Source organism: Panicum hallii, chromosome 1 (genome assembly GCF_002211085.1).
Source record: "Panicum hallii strain FIL2 chromosome 1, PHallii_v3.1, whole genome shotgun sequence".
NCBI classification, from domain to species: domain Eukaryota; kingdom Viridiplantae; phylum Streptophyta; class Magnoliopsida; order Poales; family Poaceae; genus Panicum; species Panicum hallii.
The window spans coordinates 55,875,029-55,902,011 of NC_038042.1; the positions used below are offsets into that span (position 1 = coordinate 55,875,029).

The window sequence follows — 26,983 nt, forward strand, 5'->3', positions numbered from 1 at the left end:
CACGAGAGCCGAGACGAAACACCGGCCGGTCACTTTCGCCGTTGCCGGAGGCGATCGATGGAGCCCCCGTGCGCGCGACCGCTCGAGGAATGTGGTGGAGGGGCTCGACGGCTCGTCATCTGCTTGCACTCGCCCGGCCAATCACCATGCGGCCGGCGGGCGGTTTTGCTCGCTCGTCCATCCAATCCAATGCAAGTTGCTGCCATTAGAGACCGATGCAGCAAGTGAAGTGGACAGGCTCAGGATCTCGCGGCCGGCCCGCCCCGTGGTTTAGGATAGGATCTCCAGCCATGCCGCCTTGTCGGGTGAGAGTGAGATCGATCTTCGATGCGGCGCCGGCCCTTTTTCTTGTCTCCACGCCGTCGCCGTGCGTCGACGGGAAAAGCAAGCAGCTGATTTCCGGATCACCGGCCGGCGACAGCGCGGCGCACCTTTAATTTGCCGATCAGTAGGAACGAACGAGCCGGTATATGCGGAATGCATCGAACGTGAATCAATTAGCTACTTCTACGTTCAAAGTGGAGCGCGACTCGGCAACTACCTAGCTGATGACCTCTGTAAAAGCTTTCGGTGTGCACACCAGGAATCTGAATTTACATTTGCTCGCTACCTATCTTCGTGGCGATCGAATCAACTAGCTGCCCTCCACAGCTCCACGTGCTTGAGCCCCAGCCCCACTAATATTCATTTCCATCTTCCTTTCCATGTGGCTCCGCCTCACACGCCTGGCCCGTGGGGACGATGACGCCTCGAGGCAGCTCGAGCTCCGCCTGATGCGCACAGCCGTCGGAGGCAGCTCGGGCTCGGTGACTGTGCGTGGCCCAGCGTTTTTCATTCTTTTGAATTTTTGCTATAGCCCAATTTTATTGAACAAATTAGTATAGCGTTGTCTTCAATTTTCTGATTGTGGGCGTGACAATATTCTCATTTGAATTTGTGATAAAAAATTATCTCACAATAAATTGTAGTATAAATTACGCGTAAAAGTTGTTTGCAAAATTTCTTTAGCGATATTTTCGCTTAAAAGATGTATGAAAAAGTTTGTGCATCAAACTTGCATATATAAGTTTATAACTTTCTGGAGATAGAAAATAGAAAGTAGTGGAAAATAAAACTTTCCGAAAAAGGAAAATCTGGAGTTGTCTGAAATCGATTGTCGGGAGCCATTGCTGTGCACACGTAGCCTTCAGAGGCACACACACCAGTTTACCGATCCACTCATAATCCACGCGCAACGCAAGGGCAAGGCACACGCGTGGTCCGTGGTCGATCTGTCCCGCTACGTCGTCAAACTGCAGAATCTGAAAGCAGATCCGGAAATGATATGCTAGTTTAACCACGCTGCTTAATTTCACGAAGTAACCATCTTAAAAAAATTGCTTAAGGGGATGTACTTGTGTGATCTTATGGCATAAACAACTGCGTAGAGACATGCAAAAGATTCGGTGTGTGGAGGCCCCAGCTCGTTTCCTGATCCACCGCACAACGGCAGGTGCGATCTGCACGTATGTGCCAGATCCGTTCGTGGGAGCAGATCTGCAAATGACACGTGGATGTCGCTGCTTTCGCAAATGAGTCCTGATAAAAATGGTTAAGTAATCACGTGGAAGCGTTGATTTAGACTTTAGTGACTAATGAATCACAAGCACTCCTTCGGAAATGATATGAGCGTGGGATGACCTAGTTTCGGTCGGTTGCGTGGGAAGCGATGCCATGGTATGACTAAACGATGCAGCTATAGACAATTTGCCCCGTTCAGAAATAGCATGGGTGTACATAATTTCAGGTTGAAGGCTTCAAGGCTACACTTACACCCAAATTTGACAGGCAGACCTGACCTGCAACAGTTACGACGTGGACGAAACAACCATTGCAACAACCGAGTTATGAGCTGTCTCATACCTACTCTGTTTCCAGGTGCCCGGGTCTGCTCGACTAAGGGTAGTTCGTTTCTTAGGGTATAAAGTTTAGATCTGTCACATTAAAGAGAATCTTATCATTTAAAAGTATTAAATAAAGTCTAATTACAAAACTAATTGCAGAACCCCAGGGCTAATTCGTGAGACGAATCTAATGAGGTATATTAGTCCATGATTAGCGGATGATTACTGTAGCGTCACTGTAGCAAATTATGGATTAATTAGGCTCATTAAATTTGTCTCGCGAATCAGCACCCATCTGTGAAAAAAATTTATAAACAGATTTTATTTAATATTTCTAAATAGCAAGATTCTCATTTGATGTGACGGGGCTAAATTTTAGAGGGTAGGAAATGAACACACCCTGAGGCTCAATTTGTTTTCGGATCAGATTACACACACGATTGTACAATTAAAATGAATATATCTTGATCAGCTTATAAGATTATGATAATTTAGGATAGTTAATATATATATATATATATATTAGAATAATCTACAGTACTTGTTGTTCATGCTGTCCACGTGAGATTATACAAGACTATACGAGCTAGATTATATAAGGACGACGAAAAAAATTAGCCAGCCCACCTACATGACCCCATGACGGGCGCTAGAGAGTACTACTCCGTAACAATAATTGAGAAGCTAGCATCAGCACGTACGCAAACGCACCGTGCAGGTTTGAATCGAGATCCGGATCGACTGGATCTGGCGTACATCCTAATAAAATATCGAATCGCAAACGCTCCACAAGAAGCTTGCAGCGTGCCTAGCCCGCCCGGTCAACGTACGGCTCGTACTCTCACGAGAGGCGTGACGATGACGAGCGCCTGGCCTGGGTTGGCGAGGGCTTGCGCCGACCTTGCGCGCCGCCGGCCGGAGACGCGTCTCGCACGTGGGCGAAGCTCCCGGATCGCGGCGCCGACGGCGAAGCAGGCCTACCGCCCGTGCGCCGTTGCGCGCGTACCGACCTGGAGGCATCACACGCGGGTTCGAAACAGATTACGGCCCGGCTGCTGCGTTCTTCGGACCATAGGCTGCGGAGCCTATAAAAAGCCCCGCCCATGCTGACCCAATCCCACCAGCAAAATCGCAAAGAACCCAGCAGCTCCAGTGACCAGAGAGCTACCAGCCTCCTTGCCGGGCAACGCAGCAGCGCTAGCTACCTAGAGCGGATCAACGCCCGAGCCAGCACCCGCACGCCCGGCGATCAGATCACCGATCACCATGGGCTCCCTCGGCGGCGCCGCGCAGGGCAGCAGCAAGCCGCACGCCGTGTGCCTGCCGTACCCGGCGCAGGGCCACATCACCCCGATGCTCAACGTGGCCAAGCTGCTCCACGCCCGGGGCTTCCACGTCACCTTCGTCAACACCGAGTACAACCACGCCCGCCTCGTCCGGACCCGCGGCGCCGCCGCCGTGGCCGGCGTCCCGGGCTTCCGCTTCGCCACCATCCCGGACGGCCTGCCCCCCTCGGAGGACGACGACGTCACGCAGGACATCCCCTCGCTCTGCAGGTCCACCACCGAGACCTGCCTCGGCCCCTTCCGCCGCCTCCTTGCGGAGCTCAACGACGACTCCGCGGCCACGGGCCACCCGCTCGTCACCTGCGTCGTCTCCGACGTCGTCATGGGCTTCTCCATCGACGCCGCCAAGGAGCTCGGACTACCCTACGTCCAGCTCTGGACCGCGAGCACCATCAGCTTCCTCGCCTACCAGCACTACCGCCTCCTCATGAGCCGGGGCCTCGCCCCACTCAAAGGTATTCAATCAATCAATCTCGTTGACTCCACATGTACAGCGCGTCAAACTTTTCTGCCGCCGCGCGCACGTCACGTGCCATCACTGCAACCGTGTCCGTGCTTCAGCGAGCGAGCAGCCATTTCTGACCTTCTACTGTTGCGCGCAGATGCCGAGCAGCTGACGAACGGATTCCTCGACACGCCGGTGGACGACGTGCCGGGGCTGCGGAGCATGAGGTTCCGGGACTTCCCGAGCTTCATCCGCACGACGGACCTGGACGAGTTCATGGTGCGCTACGTCCTCAAGGAGACGGGGCGCTCGGCGGGCGCGTCGGCGGTGATCGTCAACACCTTCGACGAGCTCGAGGGCGAGGCGGTGGCGGCCATGGAGTCGCTGGGCCTGGCGCGCAAGGTCTACACGCTGGGCCCGCTCCCGCTGCTGGCGCGCGAGGACCCGCCCACCCCGCGCTCCTCCATCAGCCTCAGCCTCTGGAAGGAGCAGGCGGAGTGCCTGCGGTGGCTCGACGGCAGGGAGCCCGGCGCCGTCGTCTACGTCAACTTCGGCAGCATCACCGTCATGACCAACGAGCAGCTGGTGGAGTTCGCGTGGGGGCTGGCCAACAGCGGCCGCCAGTTCCTGTGGATCATCCGGCGCGACCTCGTCAAGGGCGACAGCGCCGTGCTGCCCCCGGAGTTCCTCGCCGCCACGGCCGACCGCGGGCTCATGGCGAGCTGGTGCCCGCAGCAGGAGGTGCTGGACCACCCGTCCGTCGGCGCGTTCCTGACGCACAGCGGCTGGAACTCCACCCTGGAGGCCATGTGCGGCGGCGTCCCCGTCATCAGCTGGCCCTTCTTCGCCGACCAGCAGACCAACTGCCGGTACCAATGCAACGTGTGGGGCGTGGGCATGGAGATCGACGCCAACGTCCGCCGCGACGCCGTGGCGGGCCTCATCACTGAGCTCATGGAGGGGGAGCAGGGGAAGGAGATGAGGAGGAAGACCGGGGAATGGAGGGACAAGGCGATCGAGGCGGCCAAGCCCGGGGGGGCGTCGCACCGCAACTTCGACGAGCTGGTCCGCGACGTGCTCCTGCCCAAGAACTAGGCAGCAGGTTTCCCACATCTTTCTACTGTGTTCCTGTCAGGGTCTTGTAATTTTGATCGTTTGGTTCAAGGTGACAGACAAATCACTATACGTCAGTGTGGTTGTGTAAACCAATAATGTACAAGCCTTCCATTTTGTAACTAGTATATTGCTGAATTGTTCGCTTGGTCCGATGTATCTGCATGCACTGAATCGGACTGAAAAACACAGCTACCGGATGGTGCCAAGAGATGTCAAGAGCTCAAGATGGTACTAGGAGTGAAGTGACGTTGATACAGATGCGAGGTTTTCAGGCACCTAGCTACTCCTTTTATTCTTCGCCTTTTGTTGGTGGAGGATTGGCTGGTTCGATGGGGAAATCAAAAGCTTTTCTTTTTCTGAGGGTGGGAAAATCAAAAGCTTCGTATCGCGTGCGCTCCTGAAGGGGCCCAGTCCGTGATAGCCGTTCTGGGCCGTATGCCACGCTGGCGGACCGCAAATTGACGGGCCGAAGTCGTACCGCAGGCGGCACTAGCAAGGCAGAAAACCGCGCCCATCCGCCATTTGTTTTGTTTCTCGTATCCGAATGAGCCCAATAACTACCTACCCCCGACGCCAAAGGTCATGGCAGATTGGAGGAGGCGTCTATTTATGGCACGTAAAATGATAGGGCGGCAATCGCACATGCAATAAATAGATACAACCGAAATTTAACGGTAGACAAGCATGTCCCCACGGAACAATCGAGCATTCGTTGATCCTCTCACGAGATAATTCATCAACAGGTCAAATTAAATTTCCGATCCCAACTACACGCTGCCATCGAATCATTAGCGAGCAGCGCCAGCATGAAATTTGAAATCCAACAATGTCAGGGTCACCTGCACCGTCCCTACCGGGATCCAGAGCCGGGCGACCCCGCACACAGCGACATCCTGCAGGGCGCGCGAGCCCGACAAGAGCAACGCCCCCATGCAGCGGCCTGCTGCTACCTCCATGGCGCCACGCGCCCCACACCATACGAGCGGCTGGGCGCGAGCACGAGGGAGACACCTCAGTAAACCCACACATGGCGATCCATCAGAGCCGTACTTACCACCCCCAGAGGCGATGATGGTCGCAATAACTACGTGGCAGCGTCAGGATTAAAAATCGCATCACCACCATCATCATCAGGTTCAGGCGCCACTGCCCCCGACGCGTCTCGCTCGGCCACATCATACGTCACGCAAGGCTACAAGCGCAATCAGTCGGTGCTGGGGCCCCTGCCGAGCGTCGACGAGACGACGGCGGCGGCTAGTCGGTTCGGCGCTGCGATCCAGCGGTAGATTCAGGCTGCCAGAGCCGTCGTCAGAGGCGAGTCACATGGTGCCATGCAGGCCTGCCTTCAACCTGCCATTACCAGGGCACTAGCAGTTGTAGGGCTGGAATTTACTGCTCTCAAACGCTCTTTACACGCGAGTAAATTGCTTCAGCGGAGAGCAAAAATTGGCTACGGCTACGGGCGGTACAAGCTGCGAGGCAGCGAGCTCGATCTAGGGGGACTGACCTCGTGAAGCAAGCCGCCATGGGCAGGAACAGATGAGATGACACGCCCGAGAAGAAGAATCCGGGGAGCAGATGAGCTAGCTAACCGAGAGCACACCAGAATCTCCATCGGAGCAGAGTACACACGAATTGCCACGGCGCCGTGGAGAAGAGAAGCGTCACCGGCACGCTAGGGGTCGTAGAGGCGGCCGTCGCAGCGGCATTTCCACCCCAGCGGCTTGTAGTTGGAGTAGCGGGAGAAGCCGGCCACCGTGTCGTCGGTGACGCGGGCCGCGCCGCCGAGCCCCGGCACGGTCGTCACCTGGACGGGTGTGCAGGGGTTGCACGCGCTGCACCGGTTGCGGCAGCTCGGAGGCGTCGACCCCAGCCGCGACTTGTCCTCCGCCAGGTTCTGCAGAGCCCACGTGTCAGAGACGGACGATAGAAAGAAAGCTGCGCCAGAGACAGAAGGGCGCGAGCGCACAACGCGGCGGGCGCTGGTGGTCTCGTACCTGAGAAGAGGAAAACTTCGCCGTGCGGATGCTGGTCGCGGCGCCGAGGAGGAAGCCAAGGAGCACGGCGGCGAGGAGTGCCCGGTGAGGTGAGCTCACGGCCATGAGACCATCTCATACAGCCAGGAAAGTATAGATGTTTGGGCAGGTCGATCGACGGCAGCAAAGGAAAGCAGGGAAGCTCTTCTTGGAGCGAGCGAGATTATTGAGGAGATCGAGCTAGCTTGTGTCTCGTGTAGGCTCTGCCATCAATCAACGCAGTAAAGCTCAGGGAGATGCTGCCGGAAAGCTAGGAGGTGGTTTCCTTGAGCTACTATGGAGAAGCTACCGAGGTTGCTATGGAGCTGAGCAGTGATGGCGCCACAGGTGCACAAGAGAAGCTGCTGGCCACAGTGGCCTATGGAGGGCAATGGTGCGAGGGGGAGCAAGAGCAGAGGAACGGGACGACCGTGGCATGGGCGTATATGTACGAACGGGCCGGGGGACGCCACGGCAGGACGGAGGGCGCAGCAAGGACACGGCTGCTGGTGACCACCTCGCAAGCCTATCACTATTTGGTTTGGTTTCACACAGTGTCCCATGCATACCAGCGGCGTTCTACCGCGCCATCTCTGTATCCCTCGGCTCTGATGGAGGAGGATGCAGTCGCTTTCGAGGGGAGGGGATTGAATGGCGCCACGACAGTCGCTATCGTTCCGGGGACATGGCACTTTGACCGACTGTCGTGTCACAATGAATGAATGGATGAATTGCATTGAATGGATCAGCTATGCAAATGAACAATGCCGCCTCACGGGATCAGGATGCTCATGCTTGTTGCTTGAGAATTGGGGATGTAGTTGGTGATGGCGAAGGAGCAAAGGACTCGGCTGTACGAAGTTGATGAGTGGCAATGGACCAATGCTGGCTGCCATCAGCTATCTGCACTAGCTGAGGCAGCTAGCTAGGGCAGAAGGGAGGCGCGTATAGGATGTGGAGCTCGAGAACGGAAGAACAGCATAGATCTCCTAGGATGCCATGGATGGTCCAAACTCTGAGTGCGAGATGGAGCCGAAGTAGGCTGTCGACCTTGCATGCCATGACGCATCTGGGTCTCTGAGAGCAACCCGTCCTTCAGCAAGCAGTTTCCAGCCAAAGAACGCAAGGCCAGTCCTGTCTTTGATAGTTCCAGCATCAAGACATCAACGGTGGCCATCGAGACACATTCGGAAAAAAGGGACCCCAGGTTCAGAATCTCCTTTACTCGCAGCAACCACCGTACGACGATAACAGGAACCGTCGAACCACCGGCCTGACGGTCTCGGCTATCAGTGGATCGGTCAAACACTCGTGGCCTTGTTCCTCGCGTAGGCCAGCCAGCAGCACGGCACTACGGCAGGCCGGAGGCGGCCGGGTAGATCCGGTGGCAGCAGCAGGCGGAGGACAGCAGGGTGAAAAGGCCCGCAGGAAATAAACGGATCACAAATGATTCCGGTAGCAAAAATGAACTTTATTCCAGCCATCGAATCGAACTATCTATCAAACATCCCCACTGGCCTTCCATACGTACTTGTCCACCAGCACTTCACTAGCACCAGTATCTTCTTCACTGTTCACGCCTTCACGCAACGGCAAGCAGGTCAAAAAAGGCCAGGACGTCGTGTCGCAGGAAACCATGCCGCGTTCAAATGCAGAGTTTTTGAAGCTGCAGCAGCTGCAGTGCCCAGCCATGGCATATGTGGTCTGTGCTGCTCTTCGTCCGGTCCGGCGGCAACGGCGCTATTCCGGTAACCGGAGCGGCCATAACGGCGATCGACGGGCTGCTCGGATTTCGCGAACATGGAACGCCATTACTGCGGCCCCCCCTGACACGGTGCTCACTGTTCATCGTTCATTGAATTCGACCCGTTCCGACGGGGCACGCGGATTCAATTCGCGGTGGCGGAACCTGCCGATGCCCGGCTGCGATCGCGATATCAAAAGACCGGGCGTTTCTTCGCCTGTTCAAATGAGCAGAGGGCGTAGCCGGGTAGGCTCTGCGGTGGGGTTGGGAAAGCTGGGAGCTCTGGACCTGGGAGAATAGGCAAGCAAAGGGTTGCTGATTGCGAGATGGCAGTGGGATGGATGGGACGCTTCGGCGGAGGGTGGTGGCTGAGACGCGGCGCTGGGGAAAGCTGCGCGAGGATGCTGCTGTGCAGAAATCTTCTCAACTTTTGTTTCGACGGGTCTATGTCTATCGAGCTTTGAACTTCACTGCAAGGAGATTCTTCAAGCCTCAGGCGTCAAAGCACACTGGTTAATGTGTGTAGACCATTGGATGCAGTACTGAAAAAGTAGATACGGAGCGGTCAACATACGCCTCGCTCTAAATTTGGCGTCTTTGACCCACCTGGACCTGGAAATAAATTCGAGGGTATTCAGAATTCTGTTTGAGGCACGCGACGGGAGTGTCGTGACCAAAGTACGGCAGGGTAAAATGAGCAGTTGATTAACCAAGAAATAAACGAAGAAATCGAGCCTCCAAAGGGGGATGTGTAATGGGGGATTTTGCTAGCTTAGGCTGTCTCCAACGGCGTGCGGTAAAACGTCCTGTTCCGTAAAAATACGGGATACTGTAGCTCCGGTGAGGCTCCAACGGCATCCGCTATCGCGTGCTCCAAAATGGAGGAGGAACGCTGCGTCCCGCACAGAGGAAGGGCCGCGCGGCGTCCTCCATCCCGGTGCTACTGCCATGCGTCAGCGGCGGGGCGGCCGGGGCGTTGGGGCGCGGCCGGCGGGGCGGCGCCGCTGCAGGGCGCGGCCGGAGCGGCGGGGCGCGGCCGGCGGGGCGCGGAGGGGCTGCGGCGGGGCGCGGACGGCGGAGGCGCGGAGGCGGAGGGAGGCGCGGAGGCGGAGGCGCGGGCGGCGGGCGGAGGCGGAGGAGGAGAGGCGGAGGCGGCGGGCAGAGGCGGAGGAGGAAGGCGGAGGGGCGGCGGAGGCGGACGAGGGAGGCGCGGAGGCGGAGGGAGGCGCGGAGGCGGAGGGCGGAGGCGGAGGGCGGAGGGCGGAGTCGCGGGCGGCGGGCGGAGGCGCGGGCGGGGCGCCGGGGGGGCGGGCGGAGGAGGAGGAGGAGGGGCGCGGGCGGGCGGAGGAGAAGGGGGGCGGGCGGAGGAGAAGGGGGGGGCGGGCGGAGGAGGAGGAGGCGGGGCGCGGGCGGGCGGAGGAGGAGGAGGAGGGGCGCGGGCGGCGCGGAGGAGGCGGCGCGGGCGGAGGAGAAGGGGGGGCGGGCGGAGGAGGAGGAGGAGGGGCGCGGGCGAGCGGAGGAGGAGGAGGAGGGGGGCGGGCGGAGGAGGCGCGGCGGGGCGGAGGGGCGCGGAGGAGGAGGAGCGAGGAGGCGCGGGCGGAGGAGGCGCGCGGGGGCGGCGGGGTGGTGGAAACGGCCGTTGGAAGAAATTAAAGAAAAATAAGATTGTGGGGTATAGAGGATGCAAATAGAGGATATCGTTGGAGTTAGATTTGGTATAGGGAATGAAGTTGATACGGAGGATGAAAATAGGGGATGGAATTTGGAGCACACCGGTGGAGATAGCCTTACATCGTATAGGACATCATGTTTAGGCGTCTCAGCAGTCAGCGAGCTGCAAAATAAAGAGTTCAGTCATTCAATGTGGTCTGTAAGTTCAAATGTCTAGTGCAGGCTGATTAGCGACATATAGAGCAACAGATGTCGTTTTAATGTGATGCTTACCTGTGATGTTTCAACCCCTCTACGCCCTAAACCGTTATGAATCCGATCACTCGGTACCAACGTCTATAGATGCAGCAAATGGCACTACAATACTGATGTTAGATTGCGAATTTCGGCAAAATGAAGACGAACTAGATTAAGAACTGTAACTCGAGACTGAGATACCTGCTGAAACAGTGAAACTGATGCATCAGATCAGAGTTCATCCGTGTCGCTCGCGTACCGTGGCGGGGAGTTTGGCGACTAGCCGGCTGCCGGCGCCCGTCGTTGTGTGCGCCGCCGTGCGGCGGCCAGATCTGATGGGGGCGGTTCGTGCAGATCCTGATGGTGGGCGGTCGGTTGGCGCCAAGGGCTTTGTGGCCTTTTTTGCCCAAGTCGCTTTCTCATTATTTGGGCCGGGTAGATTTGGATCTCCGAGTTTTAATGAGCCGTAGGCTGGTATGACACAGGATTCAGCATAGGCCCACTAAACAATTTAAACGAACAAAGTAATTTCATTTCTTCCCAAGTCCAAACTCGTATATGTACAGCTTTGGTCAGGCGTACAGAAAACAGGGGTGGTGTCCGCGTCTGGTACAGACTAGTACATCACTACGGACTCGACACGACTCGACTACACCAGGGTGCTGCAGGTGGACGTCTCCGGGTTGTACAAGGCCGGGAGCAGGTACTTCCTCCCGTTGGCGCCGTTGGCGTTGTAGCTGGCCCCGGTGATCTGGTCGACGAGCAGGTTCCCGGGGAAGCCAGGGTAGGCGCCGCTGCCGTAGACGCCCGGGCACGCGGTGCACGCCTCCAGCGGCGCCTCCTTGGGGCCCTGGTAGAACGCGTCGCCGTAGGGGTTAGTCACGGTGCCGCCCACCATCGTGGCGAGGACCATCACCAGGCCGTCCATCCCGACGTCGCCGTTGGGCGCCACCAGGGGCTTCCCCTGCGGCCCGTACTGCGGCTGCGCGAACGGCCACGCGCACTGCCCGGGGCACTGCTTCGCGGAGTTGCCCACCCAGATGTAGGCGGACTCGCCCTGGGCGCCGGACCCGTGCTTGCCGCACCGGCTGCTGCAGAACCCCTCCACGGCCACGTCCTCGTCGGTGAGGACCAGCGCGATGCCGCCCCTCTTCCCGCCGGCGCGCGCCGCGAGCTGCTCGACCTGGGCCAGCGTGAGCGACCTCCCCAGCGAGCACGCCTCGTCGTACGCCTGCGCGTCGAGGAGCGCGCGCGCCGGCGCCGCGCCGTTCGTGGCGGCGCCCGACAGGTACAGCTGGTCGATGGTGCCCCACCACTGCCCGGCCGACGGCGTGGCCGCGCCCGGCGCGGTGGTGAGCGAAAGGAGGAAGTCGGAGACGATGGACTTCTGCGACGGCGTGAACTTGCCGTACCAGAGGACGGACACCGGGATGTCGCCGCTGAGCACGGTGCCGTGGTGGTACGTGAGCTGGTCGCTCGCCGTGGGGATGTACAGCTCCATCAGCCTCCTGCTCCCCGCGGAGAGCTGCGCCAGGCTCATCAGTACCACCGCCACTACCAGCACTCGAGAAACCATTGCTGAAAAGGACTCGCTAGATTGCGCCAGGAAACTTGTGAGTCGTGAGCTCACTGCTAGGTGATCGACCTTGTGTGCAGGTGTGTTGCTGTGAATTGTGATGGGAGTGGAAGGCTCCCCGGCCTAGCTATTTATAGGCCCTGCGTCCGTGCCCACGGAAGGAGGACAACGAGAGACTTCGCGCTTGGTTCTTCGCTACCCTACGTGCTGCCTACATCTGGTGCAGTACCGTCAGAGATTGGCGCGGCGGGCGGCGGGCGGGGGGGACCGTGGGGAGGCAACGAGGCGCGGCGCGCCCCGCGCACGCCACCGTGTGTCGCTCACCGTGCGCGCCGCGCTGTCCAGTTGCTTCCGGGCACGGCCCCAGAGACAGTGCGAGTCAGACTGCCGCACGCCTTGTTCCCCCTGCGCGCCCGGATGGGATGAGGATTTGACCCGGCGCACTCCCGCGGCGTATCCTCGGGCAACAGCTGTCCGGCGCATGTGGCCGCGGAAGGTTCCCAAGAGCAGGGCACGGCAGCGCCGCGCCGCGGGTCAGAACTGGGCGCGCGCGTTCCGGCGTCCTGGCCTCCTGGGCGCGGCGCGGATGAGGCTTTGGTGTCCGAGATGTGGATATGCTTCGGGGAATGAGGAGGGCTCCCAGGTGTGGCGCGGCCCCGGGGCAGGGGAGATGCACGGTTACGCCGGCCAAACCGCAGCTCGATGCCGCGGTAACCACGGCGCCGGCCGCCGCCGGCGGGGCGTGGTAGTAGTAGGAGTAGTGCTCGTTGTAGGTGGCGCGCCGTGCCCTGCATGTGCTCGTCGGATTTTGCGAGATCGCGGGCTGCGGAGTCGCCGAGTGGGAGTTGACGGCCGATCAATGCACGGGCGAGATCGAGACGGATTGCTGTGTGGATCGAGCGAAAACTTGGTTGACCCGTGACCATACTCGATGCGTCCGTGCATGCATGTTGCTCTGACAGCTGGATTGTGGCGTGCGATCGAGCGCCTGATCTTTCTCTGAAACGGGATCGAGCGCCTGGCCGATTTGACCGGGTCCCGGTGGCGCAGGATGGAGATCACGCCGGAGACTTTCACCGAACACGTGGCTGCAACGCGAGCGCACACGCGCGCGCCGTGTTCGAATCATGCAACGTTGTGCTTGTGCACCTGGACCCGAATCGAATCCGGTCTACTATCTCCCATGCCGCAGTGGACCGTGCCTTCTGTTTACGGACTCCTTGTCGTGGCCGCGCGAGCAGCGTCTGGGCGCCGCCGTGCTGGGCCTTGGAGGGACAGGCCAGCCTGGGCGGATGCTGCCCAAGTCAGCTTCGAAGTCCATTTTCTCTACCTGCCTGCATTTCGTAATCCCAAATTATTATCCAGTCGATTTTCTTGGAACCCAAAAAAATTCCAGGATTGCTGATCTGATCCTGAATCCTGGATATGCTCGTCTTCCCCTGGGATTAACAAGAACGCTGTTGTGTACCCGTTGAAGAAAATCTTAAGTTTACGTGGGGTCAACAGCAGCAGCAGCAGCACAATTCGATCAGGTGCCAAGGGATCGCCTGCCTTCGACGAAGCCGCCAGGCGCGTGAGCGGGAGGAGGGACTTGAATAATAGCCTGGCTCGTGATTCTTCAAGCAAAGTGAATCTTTTTTCCGCTGCCAAGTGACGGCGAGGCGTGGCAGCGCCCCAAGGGGCGGGCAGTGGCACAGGCTGTCCGCCCGTGCGGTTCGAAGCGCCTCGCGCGCGCCCGCCGAGGAGACGCGTCGGCGGGATTGTTTGGCGGCCGGAGCGCCGCGCCGGCCAGTCGCGAACGCGCCGCTAGCTAGTGAGAGAACGCAAGGGGGGAATGGGGAGCGGAATGGAGTGCGGCGGAGTCCCGTGCGCGCCTGGCAACCGCGGCAGCGCCCGTGCGGTCTCGGCACCGTCCCGCGGCGTCGCTGGGCGGTAAGGGAGGCACGGGGTTGACTCGGCTGCCGCGGCCCAGCGGTGCGCCCTCGCGTGATTTCAGAGCACGCTACTTACAGGCCACTCTAGTCTGGCTCTGCTTAAAATTTGTGTGGTTTCATCTGAGGTGCCATCCTGGTGAAAGTAGCATGCGACTATTGTGTACCAGTAGTTGATCCTCCCTACTCCTAACAGGCTACAAGTATAGTTGATCCGGTACGCAGTCATCTTCAGAACAGGTCCGAACTTCTTGTTTGTGTACCAGTAGTTGACTGTCATCACTAAACGGTCAAAAGTGGTAAACTGGACTCAAATACATCTTACTTCATTTTCAAACAGGCAGAAGCTAAACAGGTGGAGTAGGCCTAACATTCTAGGATAGCTATAGCAATCAAGAAAAAGGTACTCACACAGTTCCTATTTGAATTTGAGTAGTGTCAAGTGTGTGCGGTGTGCCCTATATCCACCCTCCACCAACAGCTAGATGATGTTGCTGGTCGAGGATGGTAATTTCCACATTAAAATTCAGTTTTGACGCAAGGGGTCCTATGAAAAAAAATTCAAGGAACTACATCAAAAAGATGCACATTTACCTAAGTGTTGTTATACATGAGTTTTCTTTTTCAGCCCCATGAAAAAGAAAAATCAAGGAACTACATCAAAAAGATGCACATTCCTAGTTCGAATTATATGCTGGTCGCATGAGTCGGTCATATGTGAAATCGTTCTCTAGATTAGCATTAATCAAAATAGGTGTATCTGTATGTGCGTCTCATCCTAAGGTATATCCAATTCCGTATAATTACACATACTCCCGGTAGTGATAGGATGCCATCCATGATGTATGTATTCCCTCGTTCTAGCTTGGTATGTGTTGAAAATGGCCATACAGTCCTCGGGATTCAAATTCAAACGAGGAGAGTATAAATCAGACCACTCCTACTTAGCCTGTGGATCAAAACGTGGTTGCAAATAAAACGTAATTGAAATGGACCAACCTTTGTTGCATCCACCGTCAACATTATTACGAAGGACATTCAAATCTCTAAAATGAATGGATTGCACATGATCTGCGTTATTATATGCACAACCTTCTAAGAAACAAATTAAACTAAGCCGATAATCCTGCATCTTTGCTTGCGCTACACCAACGTGCTGCAGGTCGACGTAGAAGGGTTGAACAGCGCGGGGAGCAGGTACTTTCTCCCTTGCGCGCCATTGGCGTTGTAGCTGGCGCCGCTCGCCTGGTCAATCTTCAGGTTGCCGGCGTACCCCGGGTACGAGCCGCTCCCGAACTGTCCCGGGCACGCCGTGGCGGCCTCCAGCGGCGCGTCGCTGGAGCCCTGGTAGTACGCGTCGCCGAACGGGTTGGTCACCACGCCGGCGAACTCGCTCGCGAGGTTGACGATCATGCCGTCCACGCCGACGTCGCCGTTGGGCGGCGTGAGCGGCGGGCCCTGCGGGCCGTACTCGGGCTGGTGGAACGGCCACGCGCACTGGCCGGGGCACTGCGTGGCCGCGTTGCCGACCCAGACGTACGCCGTGCCGGACTCGGCGTCCGAGCCGTGCAGGCCGCACTGGCTCATGCAGAAGCCCTCCACGGTGACGTCCCGCGCGGTGAAGACCAGCGCGACGCCGCCCTTCTTGGGCTTGGCCCTCGCGGCCAGAGCGGAGACCTGCGCCAGGGTGAGGGACTTGCCCATGGAGCAGTCGTCGTCGGACACCTGGTCGGCGAGCAGCACCTGGGTCCTCTTGGCCTCGCCGCCGGCATTGGGAGTGTCTTGCGCCGCCTTGGACAGGTACTGCTGGTCGATGGTGCTCCACCATTGCGCAACGGACGGCGGGGTGGCCTGGGGCATCATGGTGAGCGAGAGGACGAAGTCGTAGATGACGGTCTTCTGCACCTGCGTGAACTGGCCGTACCAGAGGACGGACACGGCGATGTCGCCGTGGAGCACTTGGCCGTTGTGGTAGGAGAGCATGTCAGCTGGGTCCGGTTGGTACAGCTCCATGCGCCTCCTTGCCCCCACAGCGAGCTGCGGCGTGCTCACAAGCACCACCACTACTGCAAGCACCAATGCCTTTGCACAAATGACAGCCATTGCAGGCTAGACAACCGAGCAGTGAGTAACACTCCAAGTGTGGCTGGATGTAGAGGTGTGTAGTGACAAGTGTGATTGATCAGTTTCTGATGCTGGGTGATGAACCAAGTGAAGTGCAGAACCACACATTTATAGGGACCTTGGGACACCGATGTCTGAAGCACAAGTACGTTCCGGGATGCTTCCCTGTTGAGCTGTTGCTTGTAGCAAGGTCGTAATAACAACTTGCGAATGCAAACCCAGGTCTGCTGAGCAGTTGGGGGTGAGCCTACAGCATAAACAAAGTGCAGGTCAGCGGATCACCACGACCAGACGGGCGGCAAGGCTCTGTTTCGCCTCCCCGGCTGCGGATTCAGTAGACAGAACGGCCGCATGTGCAAGACGAAGGCTCTCAATCTTCTCGGTGCCAGGGAACACGCCGAAATAGCCCGTGGATCGAAAATTGCCGCGTCTGACATGCACAACCTGTATATGTCGCTCTTGCGGCGGCGGCGGCTAGGTGACCTGGCTCAGTCCCTGCGGGCGGGGAATCTGTTTGGCGAGCGGCGTTTCGGCATGGCGGCAGCCGGCAGCTCGTGCGTCGCATCGCGCTCAGGCAAGATGTGCCTGGGCCACGTCGGTGGATCCAGCCTCGACCAGGTCCGGAACGGCCCGCCCCGGAATGCAGCCTTCACCGGAACCTGGCTGCAAAGAGGAGCATCCGGAGGCCGGTGAATCTGTTTGGCGAGCGGCGCTTGGGCATGGCGGCAGATCCCCTCCAGCGGAGGCACCAGCGGCGCTCATCGTGGAAGATCTCCAGGATCATCTCCGATCCATGTCCGCCGCGGCAGGTCCTCGCCGGAGCGCCACCACGCCGCTTCGAGGGAGACCATATCCGGGGACTTATGTGAAAATAATCAAAGACTAGTTTCCATGTAGTTCCTAGATTGGATCGCGATTAATGTCATGATCCGATCCGGGGTTATATGAAAATAATCCATGACCAATGTGCACGGATCTCGATTCATAGTCGTCATCCAATTTAGGGGTTATATGAAAAGAACCCAGATAAGTTTTTTATATACCTCCCTGTGTGAGTCCGGTTTCTTGCATATTAGCCCTAATGTCTCCGGGCAGATGGCTGACATATCTCTCCGCCGTCGCTCCTTCAATCGCCAGCAGCTGGGTGTCCTCCGCCTCTAGGCGCGCTCGCCGACTGGCCGTTCAGACCTGGACATGCGCGGTGAAGTGGTTCGAAGCGGGAGAGAAGACAACGAGCTCGCTCAAACTGATTTTGTTGCAGGGGCTACTCTTGGTCTGGGCATGCGAATATGTCATCCCTTATTCGCCTGGACCTCTCTTGCCCATGGCGCTGAAGGTTAGGGGCTGTTTGGTTTCATGACCAACACGTCATAAATTGCCATAACTTTTCTTGCCACACTTAACTAAAGTTAGTCGCTCGAATTATTCGTCACACTTTGCTATGCCTAAGAGCATCTTGCTATATTTTTACAAATTATTGATAAGTGGGACCAAAATAACAGCAGAAGAATCTTCCCACAACTGTGGCTACCCACCAAACAGGTACCTAGGTTGGTCAAATCTACTTTAAACGTGGCAAACTGTGGCAAGTTGGGTGGGTAGAAAACCAAACAGCCCTTACGTGCCCGCGATCTGTTCGATGGAATGCGCAACCAATTCAACACCACCTTTAGGTTCTTCCGTCGAGGTGGGGTGAGTCTAGACCATAAACAAATTCAGTACGGGTCAGCGGATTACCACGACCAGACGGGCGACAGAGCTTGTTTCCGCTTCCCCTGCTGCGGATTCAGCAGACAAAACGGCCGCGTGCGCAAGGTCATGAAGGTTCTCATCGATCTTCTCGGTTCCAGGGAACACCCTGATTTGCACAGCCTGTGTCGCTCCTGCGGCGGCCAGCTGCCCTGGCCGAGTAGCACCGGAGAATCTGCTCGACGAGCGGCGCTTCGGCATAGCGGCAGCCGGCAGCTCGCGCGTGGCACCACGGGCAGATGTGCACGGGCCACGTCGGCGGATCCCGCCTCGACATGGTCCGGTCCGGAACGCCCCGCCCCGGAATGCAGCCTTCACCGGGACCGGGAGCCTGCCTAGAGGCCGTATGTGGCGCATGCGTTCGCGGATAAAAATGGCATCCGTGGCAAGTGGCAACCTCCTTCGGGGAGTCCAAGCCGTCTGACTGTATTGCTGGCATCCGAGTATATGTATCTGACCCTTCTCTCCGCAATACGGAGGATAGTTCCCGCGAAGCAGTCCAAAACTTGCCCGTCTCCGTTCCGCAGGCAGTTGCAGCGGTTTTGCACCAAGTGGTGTGCTGTAATTGCTTGCTGAAATCTGCTTCAAAGATAGTGTCACGGGTTCATGGAAAAGAAGTCTTTCAGGCAAATATACTTGCTGCAAGGCATCAAACTTGATAGCTAGTCAGACCCTTAGCTGATCATTTATGGACAATCAGCTTAGAGAAGCCTAGATTTTTTAGGTCCCGTCAATACTCACGCATACAAGGATTTTAAGTTTTTAACCTACTTCCTTTTGTCTTTGCTAGACAATACGAAGTGCTATTGTGTCTTTTTCTTCCTTTCTATGACAATGCTAATAATTTTTTGATACAATGTTAGGGACCGTTTTAATGTTACAAGTTTGTTTTTAAGATAAAATGGTACACGTTTTAATGCTAGCTACTATTTGATTCTTGGATGGACGTTGCTGGAAATCAGCTGCCATCTGAGCACATGTTGGCGCGATGTGCGGGGAGGAAAGGATTTAAAGGCCCTTTGGCATGGCTCTATGAGAGGCTTCAAAACCCGCTCCTGCTAGAGCCCTTCTAAACAGGGTGCATGCATCCATCTCCGGCGGTGGAGCTCCAAAATTTCCGCTCTCTAGAGCGATTTGGTGGAGAAGGAGCCATAAAACGTAGCTCCGCGCGGCTCCTCCATCTCGCCTGCCACCTTTGCCCCCTACCTCCTCGCGGCCTCTTTGCGCGCTGCGGCGGGGCGGGGCGGGAGGCCGGACGGTTGCGGCCACAGCAGAGCAGGCGCGGCGGGGCGGGGCGAGAGGCCGGGCGGCACCGGCCACGGCAGACCAGGCGCAGCCTGTGGCCGCCGCGGAGGCAGTGGCACGGCCGGGCGCGGCGGGAGGAGGAGGCGCGGGCGGAGGCCGCCGGCGGCGGCCGGTGGAAGAAGGAGGCGCACGGGAGGAGGAACGGATAAGAAGTAGAGAGAATAGAAGGAAAGAAAATAAATGGGAGAAAAAATAGCTAAGGATATATTGGATAGTTGACTTATTCAATCCATTCATGAAAATAAAAATAGGGTGAACCCGTTTTGACAAATATTTTTCAAAACAACTTTAGCTCCACTAGATAAGCCGCTCTGCCAGTGAAGCCGGAGCTGGAGCCATATTTTGGAAGAGTCGGAGCCCCGCCAAACAAGCCTGAGGTACACCTCGTACATGCTAGCGCCAATGTTTTTTCTTGAAAAGGATGCAACCTATATTAAAAGGAAAAAGGATGGAACAGTGCACCCTTCTTTCGCAGGAAGGACCCCAAGAAATAAGAAAATTACAAGAAAGTCCCTACTGCTATTGTAGATCTTCCTCCTCAAAGCAAGCCGTCGATCCCCATCTGCTCGCCGGGTCACGCACAGAAGCAGCACCCCTCCGCCATCATCCACCCGAAGCGAAGGTCGGACTCCAAACATTGGTAAGCTGCAGCACATCCTCCGTAACCACCCATCAGCTGTCGGACCACTCGATTCGGCCACGCCGCTCGCCTTCACTTGCCCCGCGACCTCCATACACAGGCCCAGCACCTCCAGAAAGGGGAAGAAACAGCGAAACTCCAAGAACAGGAAGAGGAAGAAAATTCTGAAACAGAGTTTCCTTCAAAGTGGAGTACGTATCATCAAATGGGCAGCATCAGCATCGCTCAGACCTCAAATTGGCCCTTTCCAGTTTGGAGAAGAAAATTTCTGGCTACAATTTTCCCAATAGGCAATTGATACTTCAAAAGTGGAACTTTTCTATTGTTCATATGAAACAAAAATTAACCCTTACTACAGTACACTTCCAGTCACTGGCATATGTACAGTGCTACTACACAATTCTTGCAGGATTGTTTCCTTAGCTTAGCCGTTACACCAAAGTTGAACACGTGGACGTTGCAGGGTCGAACAGCGCGGGAAGCAGGTACTTCCTCCCACGCGCGCCATTGGCGTTGTAACTCGCCCCCGTCGCGCGATCCACCGCCAGGTTGCCGGCGAAACCGGGGTACGCGCCGCTGCCGTAGACCCCGGTGCAGGCGGTGGCGGCCTCCAGCGGCGCGTCCTTGTCGCCCTGGTAGAACCCGTCCCCGAACGGGTTGGTCACCGTGCCCGCGACCATGCTGGCGATGTTGATCACCATGCCGTCCATGCCGACGTCGCCGCTGGGCGGCACGAGCGCCGGCGCCTGGGGCCCGTACAGCGGCTGGTGGAACGGCCACGCGCACTGGCCGGGGCACTGCGTGGCGGAGTTGCCGACCCAGACGTAGGCGGTCCCGGCCCGGGCGTCCGCGCCGTGCAGGCCGCAGCGGCTCATGCAGAACCCCTCCACGGCCACGTCCTGCGCGGTGAGCACCAGCGCGATCCCGCCCTTCTTGGGCCCGGCCCGCGCCGCCAGCCGCGGGAGCTGCGCCAGCGTGAGGCGCTTCCCCAGCGAGCACGCCTCGTCGGAGACCTGGCCGGCGAGCGCCACCTGCGCGCCGTTGGCGCTGCTGCCCCTCCGCGCCTTCGACAGGTAGAGCTGGTTGATGGTGTTCCACCACTGCGAGACGGACGGGGTAGGCGCCTGCGAGGCGGCGGTGAGGGACTGGAGGAAGTCGGTGACCACGGCCTTCTGCGCCGGCGTGAAGCGGCCGTACCAGATGATGGACACCGGGATGCGGCCCTGCAGCACGGCGCCGTTGTGGTAGGTGAGGCGCGCGCTGGCCGGCGGCTTGTACAGCTCCAGCAGCCTCCTGCTGGCGCCCAGGGAGAGACGTGCCGAGCTCAGGAGCAGCACGGTGATCAGCAAGAGCGCGACGTGGCTCGTGCCGTGCCGAACGCGAACGCTACCACGAGGCGGCGATGCCATTTCTCAGGGTGAAATTGGCGAGTAGGGAGGTGATCGTCGTTCAGTGGCAGTCGTAGTGCAAGCTAGAGTGGTTTCTGCGTGCTGTTTGTGTGATTTCCGAGTGGTGATGGGATTTGATATATATAGGTACGAATTCCGCAGGTGTCCGGTAGTTTCGTGAAGCCTTCCCTGCCCATCCCTGGGGTCGTAGCTGCCTTTGTTTTGGTTTCGGGGTGCCTAACTCTGAAGTTGACTCGGTGGGAGGCAGCTGGATGCGTTTGTGCCCGAGGGCGACGCCGATCGCGTTGTCGCTTCCACGTCAAGCCAGCCACCACGCATCTATGCATATAGGCAGCAAAGCCATTGTTTTCCTGCCCGCCGCAGTAGTACCTAAACAAGGCGTGTTGACCAAGTAGCATTGGCCTCAAATTTCTGTCAGTATCAGGTTGTGCTTTTCTTTGTGATGATCAGAGCCTTTGACAGGGGTAAGCTTGTTGCCAAGGTTGTCACTCTGAATATCAAGGCAGACAAAGAAGGTCCATGCCTAGGTCAGCAGTGGTTTGCTGTGCAAGTTCAATGGCATGGATCGGAGTAGTGCTTTTTTTTTTCTTGAAATGCCGGGAATAATGCATGCTTTCTGGAGGGGGAAAGCCACTCAATTATTCCACGCACATATCTGAAGATTTCTTTTAGCATAAAACCCGTAATTGCAACCCAATGCCATCCCCTGTTTTCTGGACGGACAACAATTTAGTACTGCAAAGTAGCAAACTGGAATCGTCACAAACAAGTACATGAATACCTCCACAACCATCGGTGATGACGAGCAGGAAGGGAGAGCGTAAAATTTCTGGTAGTAGGAGCTTTGCTCACGTGGAATCCCGAGTGGTACATCTCGGCCCTGTCCCGGCCTGATGAAGGGCTCAAACGGGTTGGAAATCTTGATCTGGTTCTGGGAACTAAATTTTAATCCCGTCATATTAAAAAGATTCTTATTATTTATGAGCATTAAATAAAATCTATTTACAAAACTTTTCGTATAGAGGGTGCTAATTTATGAGATGAATTTAATGAATCTAATTAATCCATGATTTGCGACATTGATGCTACAATAACCATTCTTTAATTAAATTAATATATCTTATTAGATTCATCTCGCGAATTAGCCTATGGGTTCCATAATTAATTTTATAATTAAAATTTATTCAATACTTCTAAATAATAAAATTTTAAGACTAAAGTTTAATCCTCATTAACCAAACACAAACATCTTCCAAATAGTTTGACACTCACCCATCGCAAGCCAGCTGTTCACGGCCTGTGGTGCAGCGGGCAGCGGAGATAGTAGAGAAAAAGAAAACGCGCAGGATCCAAGGCCCGCGGACCGCGGTGTCTCGTTCTCGTCCCCAACTCCCCATGGTTATCCGTCCCGGTTCCTTGATAACCCAACAACCTGCTCCGACACTAGCCACAGCTAGAGATTAGGATTAGCGCTCGCGGTCAGCCGCTAACCATTTATTAATCAGCGCGCGTGACGCCACCTGATCCCCGCTCGAGGGGATCACCACCGCACGATGATCTTGTGTGCAGGGGAGGGTGGGTGGGCGCCCATGACCCAGCGAGATAAGGCCGTCCACAGGAGAGGCTGGATGACAGGGGGACACGCGCGCGACACGGCGCAGCCGGGTTTATGAGCCCTAGGAGAGTCCTGCGAGGTGACAGCCTGGGCGCCGGATCCCCGCCCCCGCCCCGCGGTCCGCAGGCAGAGAAGGGTGGCCGTGTTCAAGACCGGCTGCCGTGCGCGTGCACCCGTACCCGGGGGCTCAGCGCTTGTACAGCACTCTACGCGTCGCCATTACTCCGTTCGACAGGTACTCTCCTCCTCCTCCTACCTGACCGTTTTTGCATGAGTTGATTGATCCGTTTGGTAACCACCCCGACTCATGGTAAATTACTGATGATGTTACTGCACTTGAGGAGAGTACCAGTCCGTATCACGGGGGGTAAAAGAGTACCAGTAGATTTGAGGTGCTGTGTACCGAACATCAGCTCAAATCGCTGGTAGACTCTGCCTGACTGTAAAATGACAGTACGTCGTCAGTAGTCATGGCTCTTAATAAAGGGTGAAGCATTACTGCATAGCTACAGCTTGATTCAAAATCATCACGAATCAAGAAGTACTTGCCGTAACTTCTTGATATTTGCTCTGTCCCCTGCTCAGGATTAGCTGCATTCCCTGCATTACGTTAGTTTTTCAACTTTTTTCGGAGAGATAGGATCTTGCCGGCTGCTGAATTACCTTACCTGTACGGGCCTTACGGCCTTGCAGTAGTAATTGGCGGCCGCGGGCTCCCCTGGTTAGACATCCTGAAGAATTTACCTGGCGCGGACAATGCCACTATGCCAGATTGTAGACCGTTGTCCTCTGCCCGGATCACAAACGATGAATCACCATAAACGCGTGCTTAACCGTTGAACTAGCAAGCCCCGTGTACAGCAAAAGTTACTCGTGCCCGAACATGCAACGACCCGACGACGGCCAATCCAAAAGCTTTCGATTATTCAGAAATCCAAAAGCTTTCCAATGTGAAGCACCATTTCCCCAACCGCATTCACATTTCGCATTCGGCTCGGAACAACAAGTCTGCTAGCTGGCTCTCACGAGACGAGCCAAGAAAGTGTCGCAGCAGGACACGCCATTTTGGCTTCACTCCACATTCACATTCACGCACGCATCAAAAGCTGATGAATGTGGCCGGAGCTACCTCGCCGCATTCAAGAACGCTGCTGCCCTCTTTCCTCTTCGGCCCTTCGACATCATCGCATCACCATCCAACGGTCGCCAGCCACGCCGTCGCGGATAAGGCCAGGCCAGCCGCCAGCCTCTGCGTCGTCTCGTCGTCCCGTCCGCCGTCTACCGTGTGGGTGTACGCGTGTCCACGCCCGACCGGCCGGCTGGCGGGCGCGGCTGCTAGCTAGCAGCTGGTGCCTGCCTGGTGGGCACGCGAGCGATGAGCAAACGAGCGAGCGAGCCCGTTCACGGGCGCGTCGTGAGGGCGGTAGGGCCGGGGCAGCAGCGCGACAGCCCCTAGCCGCTTCACCACCAGCTGGCCGCCGGCCGTACGCGGATCTCCAGGCGAGCCCACACCGGCCTGTCCGGGGAGCAGGAAAGCGCCGGGCGCGGGCCCGCTGGTGGCCCGGTGACATGTGGGGCCTGCTGTACCTCGGCTCGCTTTATGCCGCCACCGTACGCCGATGGGCCTCGTCAGAGATCCCATCGACATCGACCCATCGCGTCTCCTCTCCCCGATTGGCAAATGAGCTGCTGGGCTTCCCTAACCCCACAGTGACCATCTGCCAGGTCGCAGCTTTGTGCATGCATGGATCCATGGTCAGTTATGTACGGTTCGGAGGCGATGGAGTTGGTGCTGGCATGCTGGGATCATGGCTGTAATGGCGAGGACGATCCGACGGACCACCTCGCTCCAGCATTGGCCATGGAGATTTCGGATCGACGGGGTCCCGTCCCACCGTTGGCCGTGTCGATGGGAACATGGAATGGTAGGATCGGTCGACTTCTCGCTCCTCCCATGTCCCTCGCCATCTCCGTGCTGAGCTTCTTCCGTCCTCTCGCCGCCCAGGCAGGCCGAGGCCAGCAGCGGCCTGGCTGGCGAGTTACGCGGCTAAGGAATGGCCTAGCCCTGCTGCCACCGGCGAGGCTGTGACTGGATGGATCGTACTGAGCGCGAGCAGTGCGCACCAACTGTTCGAGGACCGGGGATACTCTGCTGACTGCTGCTGCCCTGTTCACAGCTAACGGGGAGCCGGGCCCATCAACCAGTGACCTCCGACGTTCGGAACCCGCTGGGCCCGGCCCAACCACTGACCACCCCTCGCCCAACGTTCGTATCCCCCGCTGCCTAAAATTTCAAGCGCCTCGAGAAGCCAACCCTGCTTTTACCCACTCCCGCAGTCCCCACTTTGCCAGTTCCCACCGCAATACCCAACTTGCCCCTGCTTTCAAGCCGGGGCGCGCGGGGATCCGAGGCGGCGACTGCCGGGGCAAAACGGTAAAGCGGCCACCCCGCTACAGCTGGGATCGAGCAGGGCCACGCAAAGCCAGCTGTCAGTGACCGTTCGGGGCAGCCCCGCCAAGGACGCCCTCTTTACTTTGGCCCAGAAAGGGCTCTCCCCCTGCTCATACGTCACGCGCAGGGCCAGCCGAGCCCCTCCACGCTCCACTCACTGACTGACTCACCCCCGCTCGCTGCCTCTATAAAACCCCCGCTCGCTCCCCACCCAACCCATCGCAAATCCTCAAGCACCAAGCAAGAACAACCAGCTGAAATCACTCGCAAATCCTCCATTAGAAATTTTAGTATTGGATTGGAGCCACCACCAATGGCTTGTTCCACCGCGTCTCTAGCGGCGACGCTGCTGGCGTTCGCGCTGCTGTTCCAGGCCTGCCTCGCCGGGAGGCGGCTGACCGCGCTCGTGCAGGAGCCGGGCATCACCATGAAGTACCACAAGGGCGCGCTCCTGTCGGGCCGCATCGCCGTCAACTTCATCTGGTACGGCAACTTCTCCGCGCCGCAGCGCGCGGTGATCACCGACTTCGTCTCGTCGCTGTCCGCGGCCCCGGCGGCGGGGCAGCCGGAGCCGTCGGTCGCCACCTGGTTCAAGACGGCGCGCAAGTACTACGCCAGCTCCAAGGCGCGGTTCCCGGCGCTGCACGTCGGCTCCCACGTCCTCGACGCGTCCTACTCCCTCGGCAAGCGGCTCTCGGACGGTGACCTCCTCAAGCTCGCCGCGAAGGGGTCCCCGAGCCGCGCCATCAACGTGGTGCTCACCGCCGACGACGTCGCCGTGGACGGGTTCTGCATGTCCCGCTGCGGCACGCACGGCGCGTCCCCGCGGTTCCGCTCCGGCCGGTTCGCGTACGTGTGGGTGGGCAACCCAGCGACGCAGTGCCCCGGCCAGTGCGCGTGGCCGTTCCACCAGCCCGTGTACGGCCCGCAGGCGGCGGCGCTCACGCCCCCCAACGGCGACGTCGGGGCCGACGGGATGGTGATCTCGCTGGCGTCCATGATCGTCGGCACGGTGACCAACCCGTTCGGGAACGGGTTCTACCAGGAGGGCTCCGCCGACGCACCGCTGGAGGCCGCCACGGCGTGCGCCGGCGTGTACGGCAAGGGCGCGTACCCCGGCTACGCGGGGTCGCTGCTGGTGGACCAGGCCAGCGGGGCCAGCTTCAATGCCAACGGGGCCCACGGGAGGAAGTACCTGGTCCCGGCGCTCGTGGACCCGGACACGTCGTCGTGCGCCACCTTGGGGTAGGATTTCGTGGCATGACTAGTGTTTTTGTGAGGGGTGGTGTGTTACGGTGGAGAGTGTTCCACACGGCTGTGTCTGTACTCTGTAGTAGTGATGGTGGATTCTTTCATTTGTTCGATGAAAAAAGAATATTTTCACGCACATCCTGTCCGTATGCTTATATTTTCACTCATATCCTGTCCGTATGCTTGCTCGATTCTGCAATTTCGTCAGAGCATCTGAGTGCAGATCATGTGCTGTTCTGCACCTGTTCGTGCAGATGGTAAGTTGTTCATTGTACAAAGGGAAGAAAGATAGCGTAAACAATAAGACGTGCAGATGGCAAGTGTTCATTGTACCAATGGGAGAAAAAAGATAGCATAAACAATAAGACTTGGTCAGAAAAATAATGTTTTCGGGGCAAAGGGAAGTGGGAAATCAGCGAGCATGTTCCCTCACGTCATGTGCGACCAAACTGTCGATACCTTCTTCGATGTTAC

General features: G+C 57.6%; 6 protein-coding genes across 6 annotated transcripts; 2 read left to right on the forward strand and 4 right to left on the reverse strand.

Moving 5' to 3' along the window:
* The first annotated feature begins 2,999 nt into the window (after nucleotides 1-2,999).
* Nucleotides 3,000-4,996, forward strand: LOC112890347 (7-deoxyloganetin glucosyltransferase-like). The gene is made up of 2 exons (XM_025957272.1): nucleotides 3,000-3,684; nucleotides 3,832-4,996. Exons 1-2 carry the CDS (start codon nucleotides 3,150-3,152, stop codon nucleotides 4,767-4,769), a joined length of 1,473 nt encoding a protein of 490 aa, XP_025813057.1. The 5' UTR covers nucleotides 3,000-3,149; the 3' UTR covers nucleotides 4,770-4,996.
* A 1,176-nt stretch (nucleotides 4,997-6,172) lies between these two features.
* LOC112877663 (EPIDERMAL PATTERNING FACTOR-like protein 1) lies at nucleotides 6,173-7,200 on the reverse strand. The gene is made up of 2 exons (XM_025942016.1): nucleotides 6,788-7,200; nucleotides 6,173-6,687 (listed from the first exon to the last, which is right to left on the reverse strand). Exons 1-2 carry the CDS (start codon nucleotides 6,890-6,892, stop codon nucleotides 6,466-6,468), a joined length of 327 nt encoding a protein of 108 aa, XP_025797801.1. The 5' UTR covers nucleotides 6,893-7,200; the 3' UTR covers nucleotides 6,173-6,465.
* A 3,767-nt stretch (nucleotides 7,201-10,967) lies between these two features.
* Nucleotides 10,968-12,155, reverse strand: LOC112902797 (protein EXORDIUM-like). The gene has a single exon (XM_025971981.1). The coding sequence runs from the start codon at nucleotides 12,031-12,033 to the stop codon at nucleotides 11,107-11,109; it is 927 nt and encodes a 308-aa protein (XP_025827766.1). The 5' UTR covers nucleotides 12,034-12,155; the 3' UTR covers nucleotides 10,968-11,106.
* A 2,790-nt stretch (nucleotides 12,156-14,945) lies between these two features.
* LOC112901886 (protein EXORDIUM-like) lies at nucleotides 14,946-16,183 on the reverse strand. The gene has a single exon (XM_025970752.1). It carries the CDS (start codon nucleotides 16,065-16,067, stop codon nucleotides 15,108-15,110), a length of 960 nt encoding a protein of 319 aa, XP_025826537.1. The 5' UTR covers nucleotides 16,068-16,183; the 3' UTR covers nucleotides 14,946-15,107.
* A 3,797-nt stretch (nucleotides 16,184-19,980) lies between these two features.
* Nucleotides 19,981-21,272, reverse strand: LOC112876951 (protein EXORDIUM-like). Its single transcript, XM_025941139.1, has one exon. The coding sequence runs from the start codon at nucleotides 21,189-21,191 to the stop codon at nucleotides 20,214-20,216; it is 978 nt and encodes a 325-aa protein (XP_025796924.1). The 5' UTR covers nucleotides 21,192-21,272; the 3' UTR covers nucleotides 19,981-20,213.
* A 4,136-nt stretch (nucleotides 21,273-25,408) lies between these two features.
* Nucleotides 25,409-26,672, forward strand: LOC112876958 (protein EXORDIUM-like). The gene has a single exon (XM_025941150.1). The coding sequence runs from the start codon at nucleotides 25,572-25,574 to the stop codon at nucleotides 26,505-26,507; it is 936 nt and encodes a 311-aa protein (XP_025796935.1). The 5' UTR covers nucleotides 25,409-25,571; the 3' UTR covers nucleotides 26,508-26,672.
* The last annotated feature ends 311 nt before the right edge of the window (nucleotides 26,673-26,983 follow it).